General features: G+C 42.0%; 1 protein-coding gene across 9 annotated transcripts in view; it reads left to right on the forward strand.

Annotated features, from left to right (window-relative positions):
- Nucleotides 1-17,009: 17,009 nt before the first annotated feature.
- The window catches only part of BCAT1 (branched chain amino acid transaminase 1), a 64,493-nt gene continuing 63,229 nt past the window's right edge, over nt 17,010-18,273 (forward strand). For 6 of the 9 annotated variants that reach the window (XM_063075143.1, XM_063075147.1, XM_063075144.1 and 3 more), the window contains exons 1-2: nt 17,010-17,051; nt 18,091-18,159. In XM_063075143.1, the coding sequence (XP_062931213.1) occupies nt 17,010-17,051; nt 18,091-18,159 (111 nt within the window). Of the gene's footprint in view, nt 17,052-18,090; nt 18,160-18,273 lie in introns of those variants that run through there. The other 3 variants (XM_063075150.1, XM_063075149.1, XM_063075151.1) reach the window with 2 other exon arrangements.

Raw genomic sequence — 18,273 nt, forward strand, 5'->3', positions numbered from 1 at the left:
CATCTGGTGAGGGTCTTCTTTGGTGGTAGCTTTACAGCAATGTAGGGGTCTCACATAGCAGAAAGTAGCAGAGCAGAGAGAGAGAGAGAGAGAGAGAAAAACTCTTACGTGCTGTCCATTTAAAGCTCTCAGAACCACACCCACGACCACCATTAAACCATCAACTTAATCACCTCTTCAAGGCCCCACTTTTCAATTATAATAGGGTTTCCCACCCTCAGCAGTTATCGTGGTGATTAAACTTCAGTGACTTTTGGGGGCCACTCAGTCCACTGCAGGCACAGACCAGAGGGTAGGGCCGTCGTGTCCTCTGGTCACTGGGTAGCACACAAGTGTTACTACAGCAGTGACATAGTTAGAGAGAAAGAGATAATAATGTTAGGAAGCCACGAAATGACCCGAAGCCTATAAAGAAGATAAATACAGATGCTGCTTGACTGACAATGGGGTCACAGTTAAAATTGTCCTAAGAAATTGTCCTAAGTTGAAAATATCAGAAGTCAAAAATGCATTTAATACACCTAACTTACTGAACATCATAGCTTAGCCTAGCCTATGTCAAACATGCTCAGAACACTTAGATTAACCTATTTGGGTAAAATCATTTAACACAAAGCTTATTTTATAATAAAGTGTTGAATATATCATGAAATTTGTTGAAGGATGAACTGAAGTATGGTATCTACTGGATGCATATTTCTTTCATACCAACATAAAGTTGAAAATCTCAAGTTGAACCATGGTAAGCTGGGAACCATCTGTATCTTGATCAAGAGATCCTAAGACTAAAAGAACCAGAGCAGCTGGTGCCAAAAGGTAGACAAAACTGAGAAGGGGTAAGTAGTACAACTTACAGCACAGGAGGAAAGCTATGTACTACCTTCTTTTCTTTTGCCTCAGGATGATTACTTCAGATTATTGTAATGCATCTATTGAACAGATGTTCAAAGAGTCTTGCTATGTAAGCATTGAAGGTTGCTCAAGATCGTGAGGCTACAGGAGTGAAGAATAGGCAAAGTTGCTGCCATCCTGCAACTTGCAGGGAAGACCACATAACACAGAGCAGGTGAGCATATGCTGGGGCCAGACAACAGGTGAGGGAATCCCAGCTTCACTATCAAGTGAGCTCCAGCAAGTTATTAATTGTGCCTCACTTTTCTTATTTGTGAATGGTGGTAAAAATAGTACCTACCTCTCATGGATGGTGTGAGGATTAAATGAAATAACAATCATATTGCAAAAGTGCCTGGTTCAAAAGAAGTACTACATAAAATATAAGCTAACATTATTACAATTTACTCTCATATAATAACACATAAAATATTTTCAATCATTGATGCAATATAAAGAAAATAAAACAGAATGATGTAGTGACAGCGTTGAGGGGAAGCTGGTACTAGTTTATACTGGCTCGTCAGGGAGAGCTTCACAGAGGTGAAGTTTGAGCTGACACCTGAGTACTGTGGAAAACCCATGGGGTCATCTGGAGGTAAGTGTCCCAAGCCCGTGAAGCAGCACGTGAGGCTTCCGGAGTATAGTGAGTGGGGAAAGTCACAGGAGTGGAGCCACATCACTAAATCTCCTTCAAGCTGCGGTAAGAGTGTGGATTTTATTCTAAGCACAGTGGAATACTCCAGAAGGTTTTGAGCAGCTGATGTAATTGAATTTTTAAGTCATTAGTGAGTCAAATAGTGTACTATGGTTCCTTTTTTTTCTTATACATCTTGCTTTTCCTATAGTTAAGTGTTGCATTATTTACCTTCATTTGCTTACTTTACTATGTATTTATTATGAGTTCTCCCCAACTCTCCAGTAGCCTCTCAATATAATCTTACATAGGTCAAATGTGTCTGTTTATCTGTCAGTTCCTTTTTTCTGTTCCTGGACTCTTTCTGCCGCTGCCCTTGTTCTTGCTGCAGTTGGTGCAGGTTTCTGTGTAGGCCAGCTGCACAGCTGTCTTTCCAAGCCTTCTACTTGGCATCCTTCATCCTCTCTCTGTGTTAGGTCCCAGTTTTCTGACTCGTGGCTTCCTCTTTCTTGGTTTACTTCCTTGTTTGTGCAGCACATATCCTCTAATAGTTTCTGATAAAGAGTGCATGAAGGGCTGGCCCATGGCTCACTTGGGAGAGTGTGGTGCTGATAACACCAAGGCCACAGGTTCGGATCCTATATAGGGAGGGCCGTTTAGCTCACTGGTTGAGCGTGGTGCAGACAACAAACACCAAGCCAAGGGTTAAGATCCTCTTACCAGTCATCTTTATGTAGGAAAAAAAAAAGAGTGCATGAAAGGCAAATGTTTTGATTTTTTGCATGACTGAAAATGCTTTTTGTTCTATTATTACGCTAGGTTGATAATTGATTATGAATAACATTCTAGGTTAGAAACAATTTTTTATCATAATTTTAAAGGAATTGCTTTTCATTTTCTAGTTTCCTGTGTCACTAATGAGAAGTCCAAGGGCACTCTTATTTCAGATCCTTTTTACATGTAACCTATTTTTTGTTCTTTCTGGAAGCATTCATGATCTCTTTTTATTGCTAGTTTTGAAAACTATATGATGGCAGGGATCCTTAGCCATTCATCTTATGAAATGTTCTGGTCATGTATCTTTGATAATTTCTTCCCCTTTACTTTCCCTCTTTCCTTCTTCTTAAACTCCTGTTAGTTTGATGTTAGGCCTCCTTGATTTATCCTCTAATTTTTAATTTTTTTCTTCTCTACTGTCCCATTTTTTTGGGTGAGAGGAAGACTTGTTCAATGTTACCTTCCAACCTTTCCCTCAAATTAAAAAATTTTAGCCTTCATATTTCTAATTTATGAAAGCTTTTAAAATTCTCTGATTCATCCTTTTTAAAAATAACATTATGTTCTTGTTTTATGGATGAAGTATCTTCTCGATATTTTTGTAATTAAAAAGTTTTCCTTTTTTGTTTCTTTGGGGGCAGGGCTTTGCCTTTCGTGTAAGAGGCTTTCCTCAAACATTTGAGAATATTTGCTATCAAATATCAGTGTTATTAGCTCTGGGGCTTTTCCAAAGGTGTTGTGCAGTTTTTCCAGGAGGAATCATCCAATCTGCACAGGATTTCCTGCCAATGCTCTGCTAGCTCAGCAGGGGTGGGAAACTAGAGGTCTCACCATTTAATGGGTGGATTTTTACTTAATCTCTCTGAATACAGTGTTTAGATTTCCCCAAGCCTGGATCTTTTCTGGTTATTTATCCAGTGAATAAAGCTCTCATTTCCTGCTGGAATCAGGAATGGGTAGTGATTGGGTTGTGCCAGATATGCGTGGAGACCTAGAGGTGTACGTGAACCCCGTGGGTGAACAGGATCTTAAAAGGGACTATGGTCTCCACTGAGGCTCCAGTGCTGAGCACAGAGGGACATTTAACTCCAAATTCCAAACAGATATGTTTGACACCTCCAAAGAACTTTCTAAAGGATGGCAAAACTAGTTCTGTATCCTTAACCCTATCAGTTATCTCCAATTTATATTTAAGAGAAGTCTGGAGATTGAGCAGGAAGAGATAAGAGGATTATTTGGAAAAGAAAATTGTTGGCCAAACAAGGAATGCTTGGCATTTCTGGGACCTTTTTTACCCCGGAGGAGGGGAGAGGTTGTTCCCCTTCCCTCAACAGAACATTCACCAAAAACTATGGGAGAAGGTTGCTTTGCCTAAAGGGTCTGGAGCTTGAGAGCACTTGACTGGTGGTTCCTGGCATGTGGCTGGAGCACAAACTGGTGTCTGACTCTCCTGTAGGACAGTCAAGGCTGGCTGGCATTGCTTGTGAGAGTCAAGAGGGGAGACTGGTGGGTGCAGCTTGCAGTTCCAGAGTTCGATGGGGCATAAATGCGATGAACTATTTGGACTCTGTGAAAAAGAGTCACATTAGAAACCCCTCAAAAGGACCCTTTTCACAAAGGCTGGTTGCTGGGCCAAGGAGATCCCAGCTGTCAGAGGCTGTGTAGGGTATAATGCCAAAGCCAGGGCTGAAAGGGAATCCACAAGAGGCGAGACAGTGTGCATCACTGCAGTGGGGAACTGCAGGGCAGAGGTCTCCACTGGAGATGGGGTTGAGGGGAAGGGGATTTGGGAAGAATTCACGAGTGCCCCGTGATGCAACAAAAAGCCAGCATTTGTACATTTGACATGGAGCAGTGCCAGCTTATGATGATGCTAGACAAATAAGACCTTTTCCATTTCCTTTTGTTCATGGTCCACACATGACCCTAAGGCATCTGGAAGCAACAGCTAGGGTGTAGAGAAGAGGTGGAACAAAGAAGGTAGGGTAGGGGAGACAAAACTTTCTCTCTGCTCTCTGAAGATTTGATAATTGAGTTTATGAAATAAATGGACAGTAGATAGATTAACAGGAGAAAAGACATACAAACTTATTATGTGCATATGCATGGGAGTCCCATAAAATACGAGACTTAACTGATGGAAGTTTGAGCTGCAGGAAGGAATGGGGGCTTGAGGCTTAGGAATATTGTCCTCTATAGCCCATCTAAGAACATTAATATTAATTCATTATGATCACATCATTTCTAGTTCATATATAAATTTCCCCAGTTGACCTCAAAATGTCTTTTATAGCTTTGTATTTCTTTTATTTTGTTACACATTACACTTGATGGTTGCCTCTTTTACTCTAGAACAATATCCGTATTTTTTTTACTGCTGTTGTTTTTTATGACATTGTCTGTTTTGAAGAGTTCAGGCCTATTGTCTTGTAGGATGTTTCACGTTCTGGGTTTGTCTAATTTTTTTTTTTAAACCTGTTGGCAAGAATACCACTGAGGTGAGGTTGCGTACTCCTCATGGCCTTGCACCAGGAGACCCATAATATTCCCTGGTACTTCTGTTAGTCATGTTGAGCTCAATCACTTGGTGAAGGTGATGGTCACCATCTCTCTCCCTTGTGAAGGGACATTTTCTCCTTTTTAATTCGTGTATAATCTGTGACATGAGATGTAAGATTGTGTCAATATCCCATTTTCCAGAACCCTTTCATCTGATGACGTTAGCATCTCAACTGATCTGATTATATCATTCTTGGCATTGATTAGCTGGCATTCTTGTGTAAGGAAGAGGTTTCTCTTTCTCTGCCTCCTCTCATTGTAATTTATTATTATTTTCTTAAAGAATTACTCAAAGATAATAGTTCTCAATAAATTAATGGCAATTATGGTCTTCTCAGTCTAGAAAAGAGAGGAAATGAGAAAGTATGTTACTAACATAACTGATTGAAAATGTCTCGTGCTCTAATCATTCCATCATATGGACCAAAAAGCTATCTGTGAAAAATCAACTTGTATTTTGTTTGTTTTATTTTGTCTGACTATAATAAAATCTTACAGTATATGAATAAATATTAAATTAGTTGATCAGTATCTTCACTGATGGCAGAGATGGGCATGGACCGAGCAGACTGCTTTAATATCTGTTACATGCCCTGTGTGGTCTGAAGACCTGGTGCTGGTACCAGCCCTGCCTCTCTGCAGGTCTGTTACTTTGGTCATGGCAGTCAACCTTCCTGATATACAGGTTGGTTATCTCTAAGGTGAACATAAGAAATGTGCTTGAATGCTTCATGTCCCTTGCCCTCAATGACAGCCCCTGTCCTCTGCTTCTCCACAATTGACAAAGGCTTCTCAATCTATGCCTGGGCAGAAAAATTCACATCGTCATCCTGAGACTGCTAGTCTTAGAAAGGCATGCTCGTGTGGTGGCTCTGGGCTGCTGTCTGGGAACTTGGATTTTGGGGGGGGTTCCCACCATTTCCTGATAAGAATGGCTCACTGGGCCGAGCCCATGGCGCACTTGGTAGAGTGCGGCGCTGGGAGCGTGGTAACGCTCCTGCCGCGGGTTCGGATCCTATATAGGAATGACCGGTGCACTCACTGGCTGAGTGCTGGTCACGAAAAACGACAAAAAAAAAGAATGGCTCACTGTGGCTAAAGTATTTGTACAAACAATGTAGTTTCTGCTGAACATCTGCTTCCCTCTGGGAGTCTGGAATTTTGGTATGTGCAATGTAGGAGTGCCTACATAACAGCCCCCAATAAAAACCTTAGGCATTGAGTCTTTAATGGGATTTCCCTGGTAGACACCATTTCACACGTGTTGTCACAACCTGTTGCTGGAGGAATTAAGTGCATCTTGTGTGACTGTGCTGGGAGAGGACTCACGAAAGCTCGTGCCTGGTTTCCTTGCCCCCCATGCCTTTTCCCTTTGCTGATTTGCCTTGCATGATTTTTTATTCTGCAATAAATCATAGCCAAGAGTACTGAGTCCTGTGAGTCATTCTCACAAATCATCAAAACTCTTTCAATTTTCTCATCTGTAAAATGGGTTGTTACAATAATAATATGTACCTTAGACTGTTGTCGCAAGTGTGAAATGTGAGAAATGCGTGGGAAACTCACGGCCTATGAAGGATGCATCCAGTAGAGGGTGGTTGTTATTATGAGATATGTTAACTGTTCATATAAAACACATCTTGTGCCAGTGTCTTTGTCAAAGTGATACTGACACATCTGCTCAAATTAACGCTTAAATCTTTGATGACTCATTTGATGGGAACAACACGTTCGCAGTCCAGCTTGTGAGGACCTCTAGTTCTTTCACTGTAGTGTGTGTGTGTGTGTGTGTGTGTGTGTGTGTGTGTGTGTGTGTGTGTGTGTGTGTGTGTGTGTGTGTGTGTGTGAGTTTTTCACCTAACAAATAATGAAATAATTTGGGAAGTTTTCTTTTTCTTCTTTTTTTTTCATGCTTTCTTTGATGTGCACCTGACAATTTGTAGCATAAGAACTGCATATTCTACTGCAGAAAATTACAGAAGTGAGGAAAAGACAGGGTATGGGTTTAGAAAGGAATCTTACAGTTTATCAAGTTGTGTTTAATGAAAGCTCTTAAAACAAAATGTACCAAGGAGGCATCATAAATCTTCACTCCCCCTATGATTATTTTTCTTGCAAATTTTGTCCTTTGGCTGCCCTGAGGTGGAGAAAATGCAGCTGAGTGTCTCACTAAATAATACAAAGATTCCCCAAGGTATGCGGTATCTCTTGTGATCAAGACCGCAGATCACTAGGAATGCATACCAGCTGGTATGTAACATGTCTCAACACCACAAGCACCATATCAAATGAAAACTGACTTTTAAGAAAAGTACAAATCACACTGGCTAAAGGCCAAATTCCAGGGTAGCATTGACTCTTGCCTCTGTGGCTCCAGATCTAGAACAGTTTCATGTGGAAAGAGTCCTCGCATTCTTGGTAACTGTCCATTAATGCTTACATACTGAAAACATCACCGTGGGAGACAGTGGGGACTTTAAAATGAAAATTGGTCTTCTCACTCTGTCTTGGTCTTCTCTCAAGTCAGTTTTCAGTTGTGGAGACTTCAGAGTATCCATCATTCATTGTTTGCTTCCTTTTTTCTGGGGTACACCCCAGAATACTGGCATACACTCCCAACAGGGCTTCACTCTCCAGTTCCTCCTGCTCAAACCCATTCTGTACATTGTTGAATGATATCTCATATAATTTCTTGAATCAAGTACCTTAGAAAATGTTCACCTTTGCCCATAGAATAAATTATTGGTATACAAATTCTTTAATGATCTTCAGACTACCTCCCCAAATTATTTCCCATTACTTTCCTTTCTCTTATATTTTCCCCAACTTCATATGTCTAAACTTTACTTAGTTTTCACTGCTACCTCCTTTAAAGAGCTGTATGATGATGAACTGGAACTTAGACCTGATATAGGATATTTGATTTGATCAGACATAAGTCATGACCAACCAAGGTATTTTACTGATGGTGAAGTAGCTGGAATCAGTGTGGCATAAAACATGCATAAGCGTATACAGGCACACAATGCTCACTCTTTTACAACTAATCTTTTTCTATGTCAGAAGATAGACTAGTAAAGAGAAATACATTTCTTTACTGTTGAACACATTTTTATACAATAGACAATTTTATTATTGTAAAGTAATATCTGTTCATATTTTGTAAACTGATTACACTTAAATGCACAAAGTGAATCGCTATTTCAAAATCAATCTGTGGCAAAATTTTTGTAGATTAAAGCCCCTGTGATATATTGAGATTGCCACATGTTGCGCTTATTTACAAAGGGAAAAATGTAAGTCATTGTTATTAGTGAGAAAGAAATTCCATGCCAAGCTTTAAAAGTTAGAGAAATAAATTAACTAGACTTTTGGAGGAAGTAAGTTTTAAGGACTGCAGTCTGAACATTTAAGGAACCCCAGTGGAAAATTGGTTTTCCTGCATGCAGCTCCAGTAATCTTAGGAAAGGCTGAAAAGCCAGTGGCCCTCCTAATACAGTGGTAGAAGTGCTGACCACGTGGAGTGGTCAATTTGCCAAGGGGATTTATGGAGCAGCTCAGTACAAGCACCACTTAGCTGTGCAACGGGACTCCAATTAAGCTGTGCCATAAGCTTCAGATTATAGACAGGTGAAGTTCTGCGGATCCTTTCTTTTCTCTAAAATTATAAATAATTCAGCTTTCACAGATGCCAAATTATCTTAAAAGACCTTCAGACTCAATATGACTCTTTAACATAGATTGAGATCTCTCTGGTGCCAGCACAGGCTTTATGTGAATTATCTCATTTAGTCCTCAGAAAAACTCTATTACTAATATCATTTCACAGATGGAGAAATTGAGGCACAGACAGGATAAGAAACTAGATCAAGCTTGCAAAGCTAGTAAGTGGCTTTGCTGGAATCAAATCTGGCAATGTCACTCCAGACAGTCTAGGGTCTACCTATAAGCTTGATAAATGTATGTTAGAACAAATAAATACCTGTGAAATATTCTGTTCAGTAGTTTGCAAAATGCTCTTACTTACATAATTCCTTTTTACCTCTGTAGGAAAGATTTACATACATTAAAGTAAGGTTTATAGTCATTAGGTGATTTGCTCAAGGTTTATGTACTAGGTAATGGAGCTAGACCTTGATATGAACCAGATAATGGAGGTAGAGTTTAAAACAAAATCTTCAAGTGAACTGAGCATTCACGGCTTAATAAGATTCAGAAAAAGTGCCAGGGACATTTCACTGTCTATCCAGAAACGTATGGAAGTTAAAGGAGAAAGGCAGAATATCTTGTAAATAAATAAAGGCAGTTTAGTACGTAAGTTCAATAGATCTATGACACACACCTGAACAAGTGGCCACATTTAAAATCAATTTTTGACTCTTTTGTGCCCCACACAGTTGACGTTATGTGGGTATCTATTTTCTGCTCGCTCTCTCTCTCCCCCTCTGTGTGTGTGTGTGTGTGTGTGTGTGTAAAATATATGAGCTCATCTATATCAATTTTTAATTTAAACAAAAACATGTTGGTTTCATGTATTCGATCAATTTATTCAGCAAGTATTAATTGAGACTCACAACTTTGCCTGACTGTAGACTGAGCACAGGAAACCAAAAGAGAATGAAGTCACTGCCCAGACAGGCAGAGACTGAGACATAAACAGGCAGGGCAGTAATCAAGCGTCTACTAAATGTAAGGTTAAACTAGCAGCTTCCACCTGCAGAACACATGCCCCTGGGGATTCAGGAAGACTCCAAAGAGGTACACACAGGACAGACAGGTAAGGAAACCAATTTCCAGGTCCTCAACTTTTATTTAGGTCATTCCCAAGCCTTGCCTGCAAGATGTTGGGGGGAAAGGAGGGTTGGGGTGGGGAGGGAACATCTTGCTAGTTCTCTTTGCCTGCCTACCCTTTCATAACAGCCTTTCCCTCACTTTGCAAAAGAAAAGCTTTCTTGCATTCACTCCAAATTGTCCAGTAATGTGCAAAAACTGCCAGGGTATAAAGAAATGGATAATTCAGATTATTGTGTCAATAAAACTTCTAATTAGGGGGCTGGCCGGTTAGCTCAGTTGTTTAAAGTGCAGCCTTTTAACACAAAGGTCAAGGGTTTGGTTCCCTGTTCTGGCCAACTGCTAAAAAAAAAAAAAATAATAATAATAATAATAATAATAATAATAATAATAAAACCTCTTATAATTGAGTCACCATAAACCCACTGTCAGGCTTCATGTCTGTCTAACTGCTATTTCTCTCCCACTTGGGGTGGAATACAGCGTTAGAAACAGGAAGTTTTGTTGGGCTTTCTCTTTTTTTATTTTAAAAAATACAGTCTTTGTTTAAAGACCTCACCTTCTCCATTCTCTGACTCTGGTCTATGAATTAAAGCCACTGAGGGACGTTGAAGGTAGCAGGCCGCTGTCTTATCCAGGTTACAGACACATGGCATGATGCTTGGCCTTGTCTCTCCATATTGAAATGAGAGTATCTGAAAAGCTTGCTGGGACCAAGCATGTCGTTGGCAATTTCACCCTGAGAAAGCCTGACGGACCTGCTTATCTTGTCTCTGTCTGCATCTGCTGCATACTTGGGTCTCAAAGAGGAGGTGATGAGTGCCAGGTTTACTCTCCTGGTAGAGAACAGGCACATCTTAGAACAGAATGGACTTAGAGATAAGTTAGTACTTTACATTTTCTTGAACATATATCACATTCATAGGAAAAACACTTTTATTAACTTTTGCCAAAAGATTACTGTATTCCAAAATACCTATTTTTTCCTTTGGTACATATCTTTGCTCATTGTCAACCATCATCCACTCCTTATTTTTTCATGTTTACCAAGTACTTACTAAAATTAGTTCAATGGGAGTATGTTGTGGATTTTACTGTAAATAATGCACTTAGCCATCATCAATATAACTTAATACATCTGCCTTGGTTGTGGCCCAGTGCCTTTTCTTTCTGTTGCTAATTTCTGCAAAGTAGATTAACCTGAACTCTTAAAAGCTGTGCACCTACTTAATGCACTGGTGTAAAACACAATGTTCTCTAAAGCAATCCAGGATATAATACCGGGATTTAAAAAAAACAAAACAAAACAATCTCATTTAATTAGGATTAATTTCTCTCTCTCAGAAGTTATGTGATTCTATTTCTGTAAAATGCAAAATTATAAAGTTAATTGTTTCCAAACATGAAATGAAATTCCTAATCTTTTTATCTAGAATCTTCAGGTATCTGTTTCTCTGTCCATCTGTCACCCCTTTTGGAAGGAAGGAAGAGACAGGCAGATCCAGAAAGTGCAGGACTCCTCAGACTAAGCTCAGGAGTCTGCACTTGTCTTCCAGCACAAGGGAGTGTGTGCACCCTGCGATGTGTGATAGAGTCCACTGGGGTGTCAGAAGAACCTACTGTATTTATTTGTTCCTCCAGCATGTGGGAAGAGACTAAATTGTACTTGTTTAGCTCACATGGATTGACAGGGCACCCTCCGCGCAGTCTTTTTGTCATGCTGCCACACTGTCACAAACTTTGAGCAGTGTCCTGAGGGGAGGGGAGGGACATTGCCACTGTTCCAGGGGTCACCTGTGCAGCTTTGCACATTTGCTTCCTTCAGGCAGGTTGTGGTTTGTGGCTGTTTATGGGAGCCTGGTGAAGGAAACTTACAGATTATGTCATCTCATGTTAATTGCTAATCCTTGTAAAAGGGACAACTGGCTTTAAAAGGTTTTCTGCAAACAAAACAAAACAAACACAAAACATTAAAAGAATGAAACTTGAATAAAATATTAGCAATGTGAAAAACAAGGAAAATTGTCATATTTTTCAGGACAGCTAATATTTTTCCAATTCTTATTACATGTTCTCCATTAGCCATACTATGATATAAAAATACCAATGATTTAATTAGAACTGACAAGCAGTGGACCATGAAATTTTGGTATCATCAAAAAGGCTGTTTAAAAGAGGGATTTATATCTACTGTCATTAATAATTACTTGGCCCTTGTGTGTATCAGGACTTTAGCCAAGGGCGGTACAAGAAAACAACCATAATTAGAAGATATTTTAGAATACTAATTATTTAATGTTTATCTCATTTTTTATTCCTGTTTTTGTGCATGATTTATTATGTATTAAGTTATTTTAATAAACAGTTAAATAACCATATGTTAGGCTTGCATGCTGTTTTAGTTAACATTGCTATACAACCAACCACCATAAAACTCTGTGGCTTAAGACAATAAAATTTGTGATTATTTCTCATGGGCTGTACATTGTCTGGGCTCAGTTGGGTAATTTTTGCCTGGGGTCTCTGTGGCTTCAATCAGTCACCTGGGGCTGGATTCATCTGCTTCAGCCAGTCCACTCCCATGGCTGGCAGTTGATGCTGGGTGTTGGCTGGAGCTCATTATCTGGGACTGTTGACTATTGAGCCTGTGCACGGCCTTTCCATGTGGTTTGGGCTTCTGACAGCCTGGTGACTGAGTGGTGGATTTCCAAGAGCCTTCCAAGAGGAGGAAAGCAGAAGCTGCCAGGCTAGTTTAAGTGTACGCTAGAACTGGAACAAAGTTACCTCTGTACTTCTGCCATATTTGACTGGTCAAAGCAGTCATAGGGCCCACCCACAAAGGGTAGGGAGAATAAACTCCACCTCGTGATGGGCTTGAGCAGAAGAGCATATGCAATGGAAGATAATGTTGCACCATCTTTGGAAAATAGTCTGCCACACATGCTCAAAATTCTTACAACTATAAAATTATAAAATTTGTAGATCACCACTCTAGGCAGTTGGGGGCCGTTGGAATGAATCAGAATTGTAGGTAAGATCACATACTTGTAGCCAGATTGACCTATAGCTGTTTGATCTTGGGAAATTTAGCTAACCTCCCGGAAAATCTATAAAATAGAACCTATGGTGTGTGTGGGGGGGGGGCAGGAAAGGGAGGGCTTAATTGAGTACAAATAAGAAAATGTGAACGCAAAGTGCCCAGACTATCTGGCTGGGTCTGGCCAGATACTTTTATAATATTAAGTTGGGGAGTGATGGGTTTAGAAAAAGCTTTTCAGAGTGAACACTGATGACAGCCTGGAGGATGTATTAGGGGAGAAGGTGAAAGATAAGAGTGGAGCCAGTGTTAAGAACAGGTAGGAACCATGCCTCATCCATCTTTGTCTTCCCAATACCAAGCAGGAAGCATGTGATAATAGCTGTGAGGTTTGTTTTCTGAACCAAATTGAGCCTTAGTTTTTACAAACTTCATTTTTAAAGAAACCTCTAAAATACTAGATATATATTTTTAAGGTTTCTCTCATGTAATGTCGTTCTTGTCATCAATATGCCCCAATCCCAGGGCTACATAAGAGGGTACTTCAAAAAGTTATGGAAAGATATTATCTTTTGATTCTATTTTCCATGAATGTTTAAAAGTACCCTCATGTAAGTGAAAAACAATTGCTTAGTAGCAACCAGTGCAGATATAGAAGATTCTACATATTCTAATATATTTTTTTTCTGTTTTTGGCAGCTGGCCGGTATGGGGATCCAAACCATTGACCTTGGTGTTATAACATGTGCTCTAACCAACTGAGCTAACTGGCCAGCCCAGATTCTACATATTCTAGATATAGAATAGTCCTATTCGAAAGCACTGGTCTGATCTCTTAACAGTCATACACATTTAAAGTCCTTATTATAGCTGGGTAAAGAAAAAGAAGGAATAGTAGGAAGGAGAATAGAGCAAAAGGAAGTAGAAGGACTCAGGGTAAGGGAGAGCAGTTCTGTGGAGAAAGAAGCCTATATCTAGGATAGATGATCATTACCTACATGTGAGGGATTAAGACACATGAAGCATGGTTCTAAGTAATCTCTGTATGTTACATGTCTACGCCACTGGCCAACATGAAGTGGTGGTGTCTCATTTTACAGATGAGAAAACCGTGGTGCAGAGATACTCATTCACACCCATAGCTTCAGTTACCACGTGTATGCTAACGCGTCATCAGATGTTTTAGTCTAATCCAGACCTCTCCTCTGAGCTTCTCACAGGCAGATCTCTAACAGCCAGTCTTAGAGACACCTCAAAACCCACTATGCCCCAAACAAGACTCATGCTCATCCTCTCAGACCACACCATCTATCAATGTTCTACTTTTCCTAGTGAATTTCCCAAGTAGATGAGCAAGCCAGAATCCAAGGAGCCTTTTTTGGCATTTCTCTCATCCTCGTCCCTCCTGGTCCATTATATCTAAAGATTGCTCAGATCTGGTTGTTTCTCTGTCTGTATCAACCACCGCCGGCCAAGTCCAACTTATTAATAGGATCATCTCATAAGTGGGTTCTGTAATAGCTTCCTGAAAACCCAGTCCTCTCCACCCAGATCCTCCTCCAGTCTCTAAACTGCAGCCAGTACACTTCAGTCCTGCCACCACTCCCGCATTCCCCACCTAATCCTTAACCCTTCAGTGGGATTTCTTGCCCCTCGGTTAAATGAAATTAAAAACTTGTTAGAGTCAGAGCTTTTAATGTGACAAGTAAGTAGAGTTACTAATATGTCTGGTTTACTTCAGTTGATTAATAGTACCTTTTGAGTAAAGAAATTACATTACCCTACTGTAGGGAGAAATTTGTAGAATATTTCAGTGGAAAATAACGAATTGCTTAGAGAAAACCTTTAAGGTTATCTGATTATGATTCCTTGGGCCTTTCCTTTCACTGTGTTTTACATTATTTCATTGTTTTTGAGTTATTTTGCAGATAACTGATAGAAATGCAAAATAGGTTTTATCTGTAGGCATGCAAATAAATTCTGAGGTTCAGGGTTTAATTCACTTCCTGCTGTGGAAGAGCTGGTTTTCATTTGTAAATTCACTTCAATATTCCTGACCTATAAATGTGTCTGCTCTTTGTACCAGTTTTAACACCTGCCAGGTAACTTGCTTAAGTGAGTTAAATAAACTGTAATTTAGTTCATTTCATACTTGTGTGACAGTCAGGCTTCTACCTTCTGAAAGTTATTCTTTAACTTTCCTTGTGAGGCACTACGTGTTTGGCGCCTCCCTACCCACTACTTTGATCCTAGACCGACCTCCCTCCCCTTCTCTCTACTTGTCCCTCCAGCTCTTCCTCTTTCTTTTCTTTTCTTTTTTTTTTTTTTTGGTGGCTGGCCTGTAGGGGGATCCAAACCCTTGACCTTGGTGTTGTCAGCACCACGCTCTAACCAATACTCACAAGCATCCTCAGCATCTTTTCCAGTGCCTCACACATGATACATACATACATAGTGCATATTTTAGACAGAGTTTTGACTGCAAGTACATACTGCTCAGGAGAGAGGTGGACCGAATATAGACTGGGGAGTTATCAGCATGTAGGTGCAGCCATGAAAATGCACAAGTAGCAAAACCATCCGGTTAAGCAAAATAAAGGTTATTAGGGACCTCTTTTAGGTAGACTCATTGGACAGAAGTGAAATAATAGTAACTTGAAGGGGTAGGAAATAGAAGCAGTTATTGCAGATGGCACTTTCACAGCGTTTGGCTCTGAATGGGAGGGAAGGTGTATGTGGCACTGTAGTAATTCTTTAATAACACCATTGTATTAAATATGTTTTCTCGACTGACTGAAAAGGGAGGTTTTACAGGTAGCATTTAAAATAACAAGAAACTTGGGGTTATGTAGTGTTGACCTTTAAAACAACAGGCTTTAAATGAATGGTGCAGACATTTAAACCAGCCTTTTGAATGAAAATAGGGTGTTTATAACTCTTTGACTATCAGTCTCTTTTCCTTTTTGGGGGGGGGGGCAGTGGCTGGGATGGAAACCTGGGCCTTGGTGTTATCAGCACCAGCTCTAAAAAGTAGCACCTTAGGCTTTACATAGCTTCTACTTTTTTTTTTTTTTAATTAGATTTTAAACTTATTTAAAAAGAGACAAAAAAAGACTGGGTTTCCGAGGACACTTGCCACTTTATGGTGGCACGTGACCTATCTGGGCCCTTTGGTCTTTGGAGCTTGGTAACCCACCCCAGCACAGAAGGTTTTTCTACGCCTTGTAAAAAGGGGTGGGAGGAAGGGAGAAATGAAGGTTTTCTGAGTTGATAAGATTAGAGCTGTATTGTCCCTCGCTCTATGAAATCAGTTCTAAAACCAGACTGGATTTAACCGCTTTCACCCAGAATAAACTACCCTTCCCTCCTTTCTAAGATCGAGTCAGCCCCAGTCACCACTTCCTATTAATTTGAAAACCAAGAAGGCTCATAATTTAGCCTGACGTTGCCCTGGGAGAACACAGCTGAGGAGACAATAGCTATTCCAGCTTCCGTTTCCTTGTCTAAACCGGGTACTGTTTCTAATGTCAGTTTCCCAGTCCTCTTTCTAAATATTGCTATCACGAGTCCACATCAGAAAACTATCAAAACAGTGTGACCGGGAGCTCTTGATGTTGTTTTGCCTGAAAACGATGAGTGGCAGCGAGATCTGTGGGCAGAAACAGTTCATGGCAGTGCGAGCCCGGTAACCCCGTTACTACCGGAGTTATAAATCCGACTTGGGTAGGCGGTGCAAAGAAATCCAAAAACCGGATTCACGCTCTCCCCCTTCAGTTTGCACATGGGGGTCGCTGGCGGACAAAAGCCGACGTATTATTGCCAATCTCCAGCTGCAAACTCCAGAGGGCAGAAACTGCCTTTCGTCAGTTTGATCTGGAGGCGATGGAAAAGCTGCGCTAATCTAATTCCCCTGAGGCTTCCTTCGCCTTGCCCGAGGGCCGTCCGGGCGGTTCACTCAGAGGGTAAGTAAATAAGGATGCTCGAGAAAAGTCCGCACTTGGAAAGGCGCTCGCTCGCGGCGCGCATCTCGGGCCACCGCACGAGACCTCGGTGGCAGGGACAACGGCTTTAGTTTTGGCGTCTGCAGACCGGGAGGGACCGAGACCAGTGGAGGCTCCTCCCCTCGGGATGCTGGAGGTGCTGCGTCGTTCCCTGCGCCGGGCCCTGGCGCGCGGCCCGGGGTCGTGGCACCCCACGCCGCGCGGCCCGTGCGCAGGGGCCGGGGCCGAGGCGCGCCGCCGGCTTTCGCGTGCAGCCGCGCGCTCAGTACTGCCGCCGCCGCCGCCTCCCGCAGCCCCGCGCCCCCGCAGCCTCCCCATGGCCAGCCCGCCCCGCGCCGCCGCGGCCCTCGCCCACCAGGTACGCAGACCTCGGCCGACTGCGGAAGGGGGCGGATTGGAACCCAGGTCTCGGAAGCCCGGGGGCCTCCGGGCGCATTGCTGCCGTTGGCTGCACCGTCCCCCTTGGCCTCGCAGCCCGAGGCGTCCCTTGTTCTATCCCTGCAGACTCCGCCTCGGCGAGGTCCCCCTCGGTCAGGTCTAAAACCCCGCTGGGTGACCCGCCCCGGAGCGCGACGCGTGAGGGGAACGTGAGGGTCGCCATGGAAGTCGCTTGGAGGGAGGTGGCGGGAGCGTCCTCTCCGGGCTGCCAGGATCCACAGTCACATCCTGCGTTGCATTCGCCACCCCAAAATATTTTGAGCGCAGCCTTCTGTCTCCTTGGATCCCGTTCTTCCCTCCCTCCCGTAGTGATTTAGCACAGTAGGTTTTTTTTTTTTTTTTTTTTTTTTTTTTTTAATGTCCTCACCTTTTCCCAGTGAGCCCCGCTCCCCTGTGTCTTTATATTTTAAATTACCCCTTAATTCTATGAGGTTTTGTCCTTAAGGTGTGGGGTTTGGTGTGGATGCTCCGGCATCGGGAGGACCCTTCCCTGGGAGAAAATCGTTCACACCGTCCCCATTCCTTTTTCAGGCTTGCCATTGTGTGCCAGTGATTGACAGGACCACGAGGCTGAGCGGGCCCAGGGGATTTTTCTATAAATGGCTTAAAACCGTAGTCTAGATTATTTACTCGGATATAAGGGAGACAATTGCCTTCTTGTTCTTTGCTGGTGAACCCTGGCTCTGTAGGGCTGACCTAGAATTTAACTAGTCTTTCCTAAGCCAGCGGGCGAGGACAAAAACAGCCACGACCTCGGGCAGGGTGGGACTTGAAGGACCGCACTCCCAGGACGCTCTTGTTTGGGGCTGGTGCCTGGGCGTTTGATTGTCTGATCCTCGTTTTCGTGTGTGCCTGGCTACCAGAGTGGAGCCCACGGTGTAATGGTGAGTCACATTGATTACCCCAGGCCCTAGTGACTCACCTGGCTTTACTTAATGGCGGTTTAATTCTTTTTTAAGGACTGCAGTAACGGATGCTCCGCAGAATGTAGGGGAGGAGGATCAAAAGAGGTGGTGGAGGCCTTTAAGGTAAGTGTTTGCCAGATGTTGTGTCTGAAACAACATTCAACTGAGTAAATCTATTTTTTGTTGAGATTTGCGGGAATTTTTGCTGTGTGGGTTATACAGGAGTTTATGTATGTT

This window comes from Cynocephalus volans, chromosome 12, assembly GCF_027409185.1.
Source record: "Cynocephalus volans isolate mCynVol1 chromosome 12, mCynVol1.pri, whole genome shotgun sequence".
In the NCBI taxonomy this organism is placed as follows: Eukaryota; Metazoa; Chordata; class Mammalia; order Dermoptera; family Cynocephalidae; genus Cynocephalus; species Cynocephalus volans.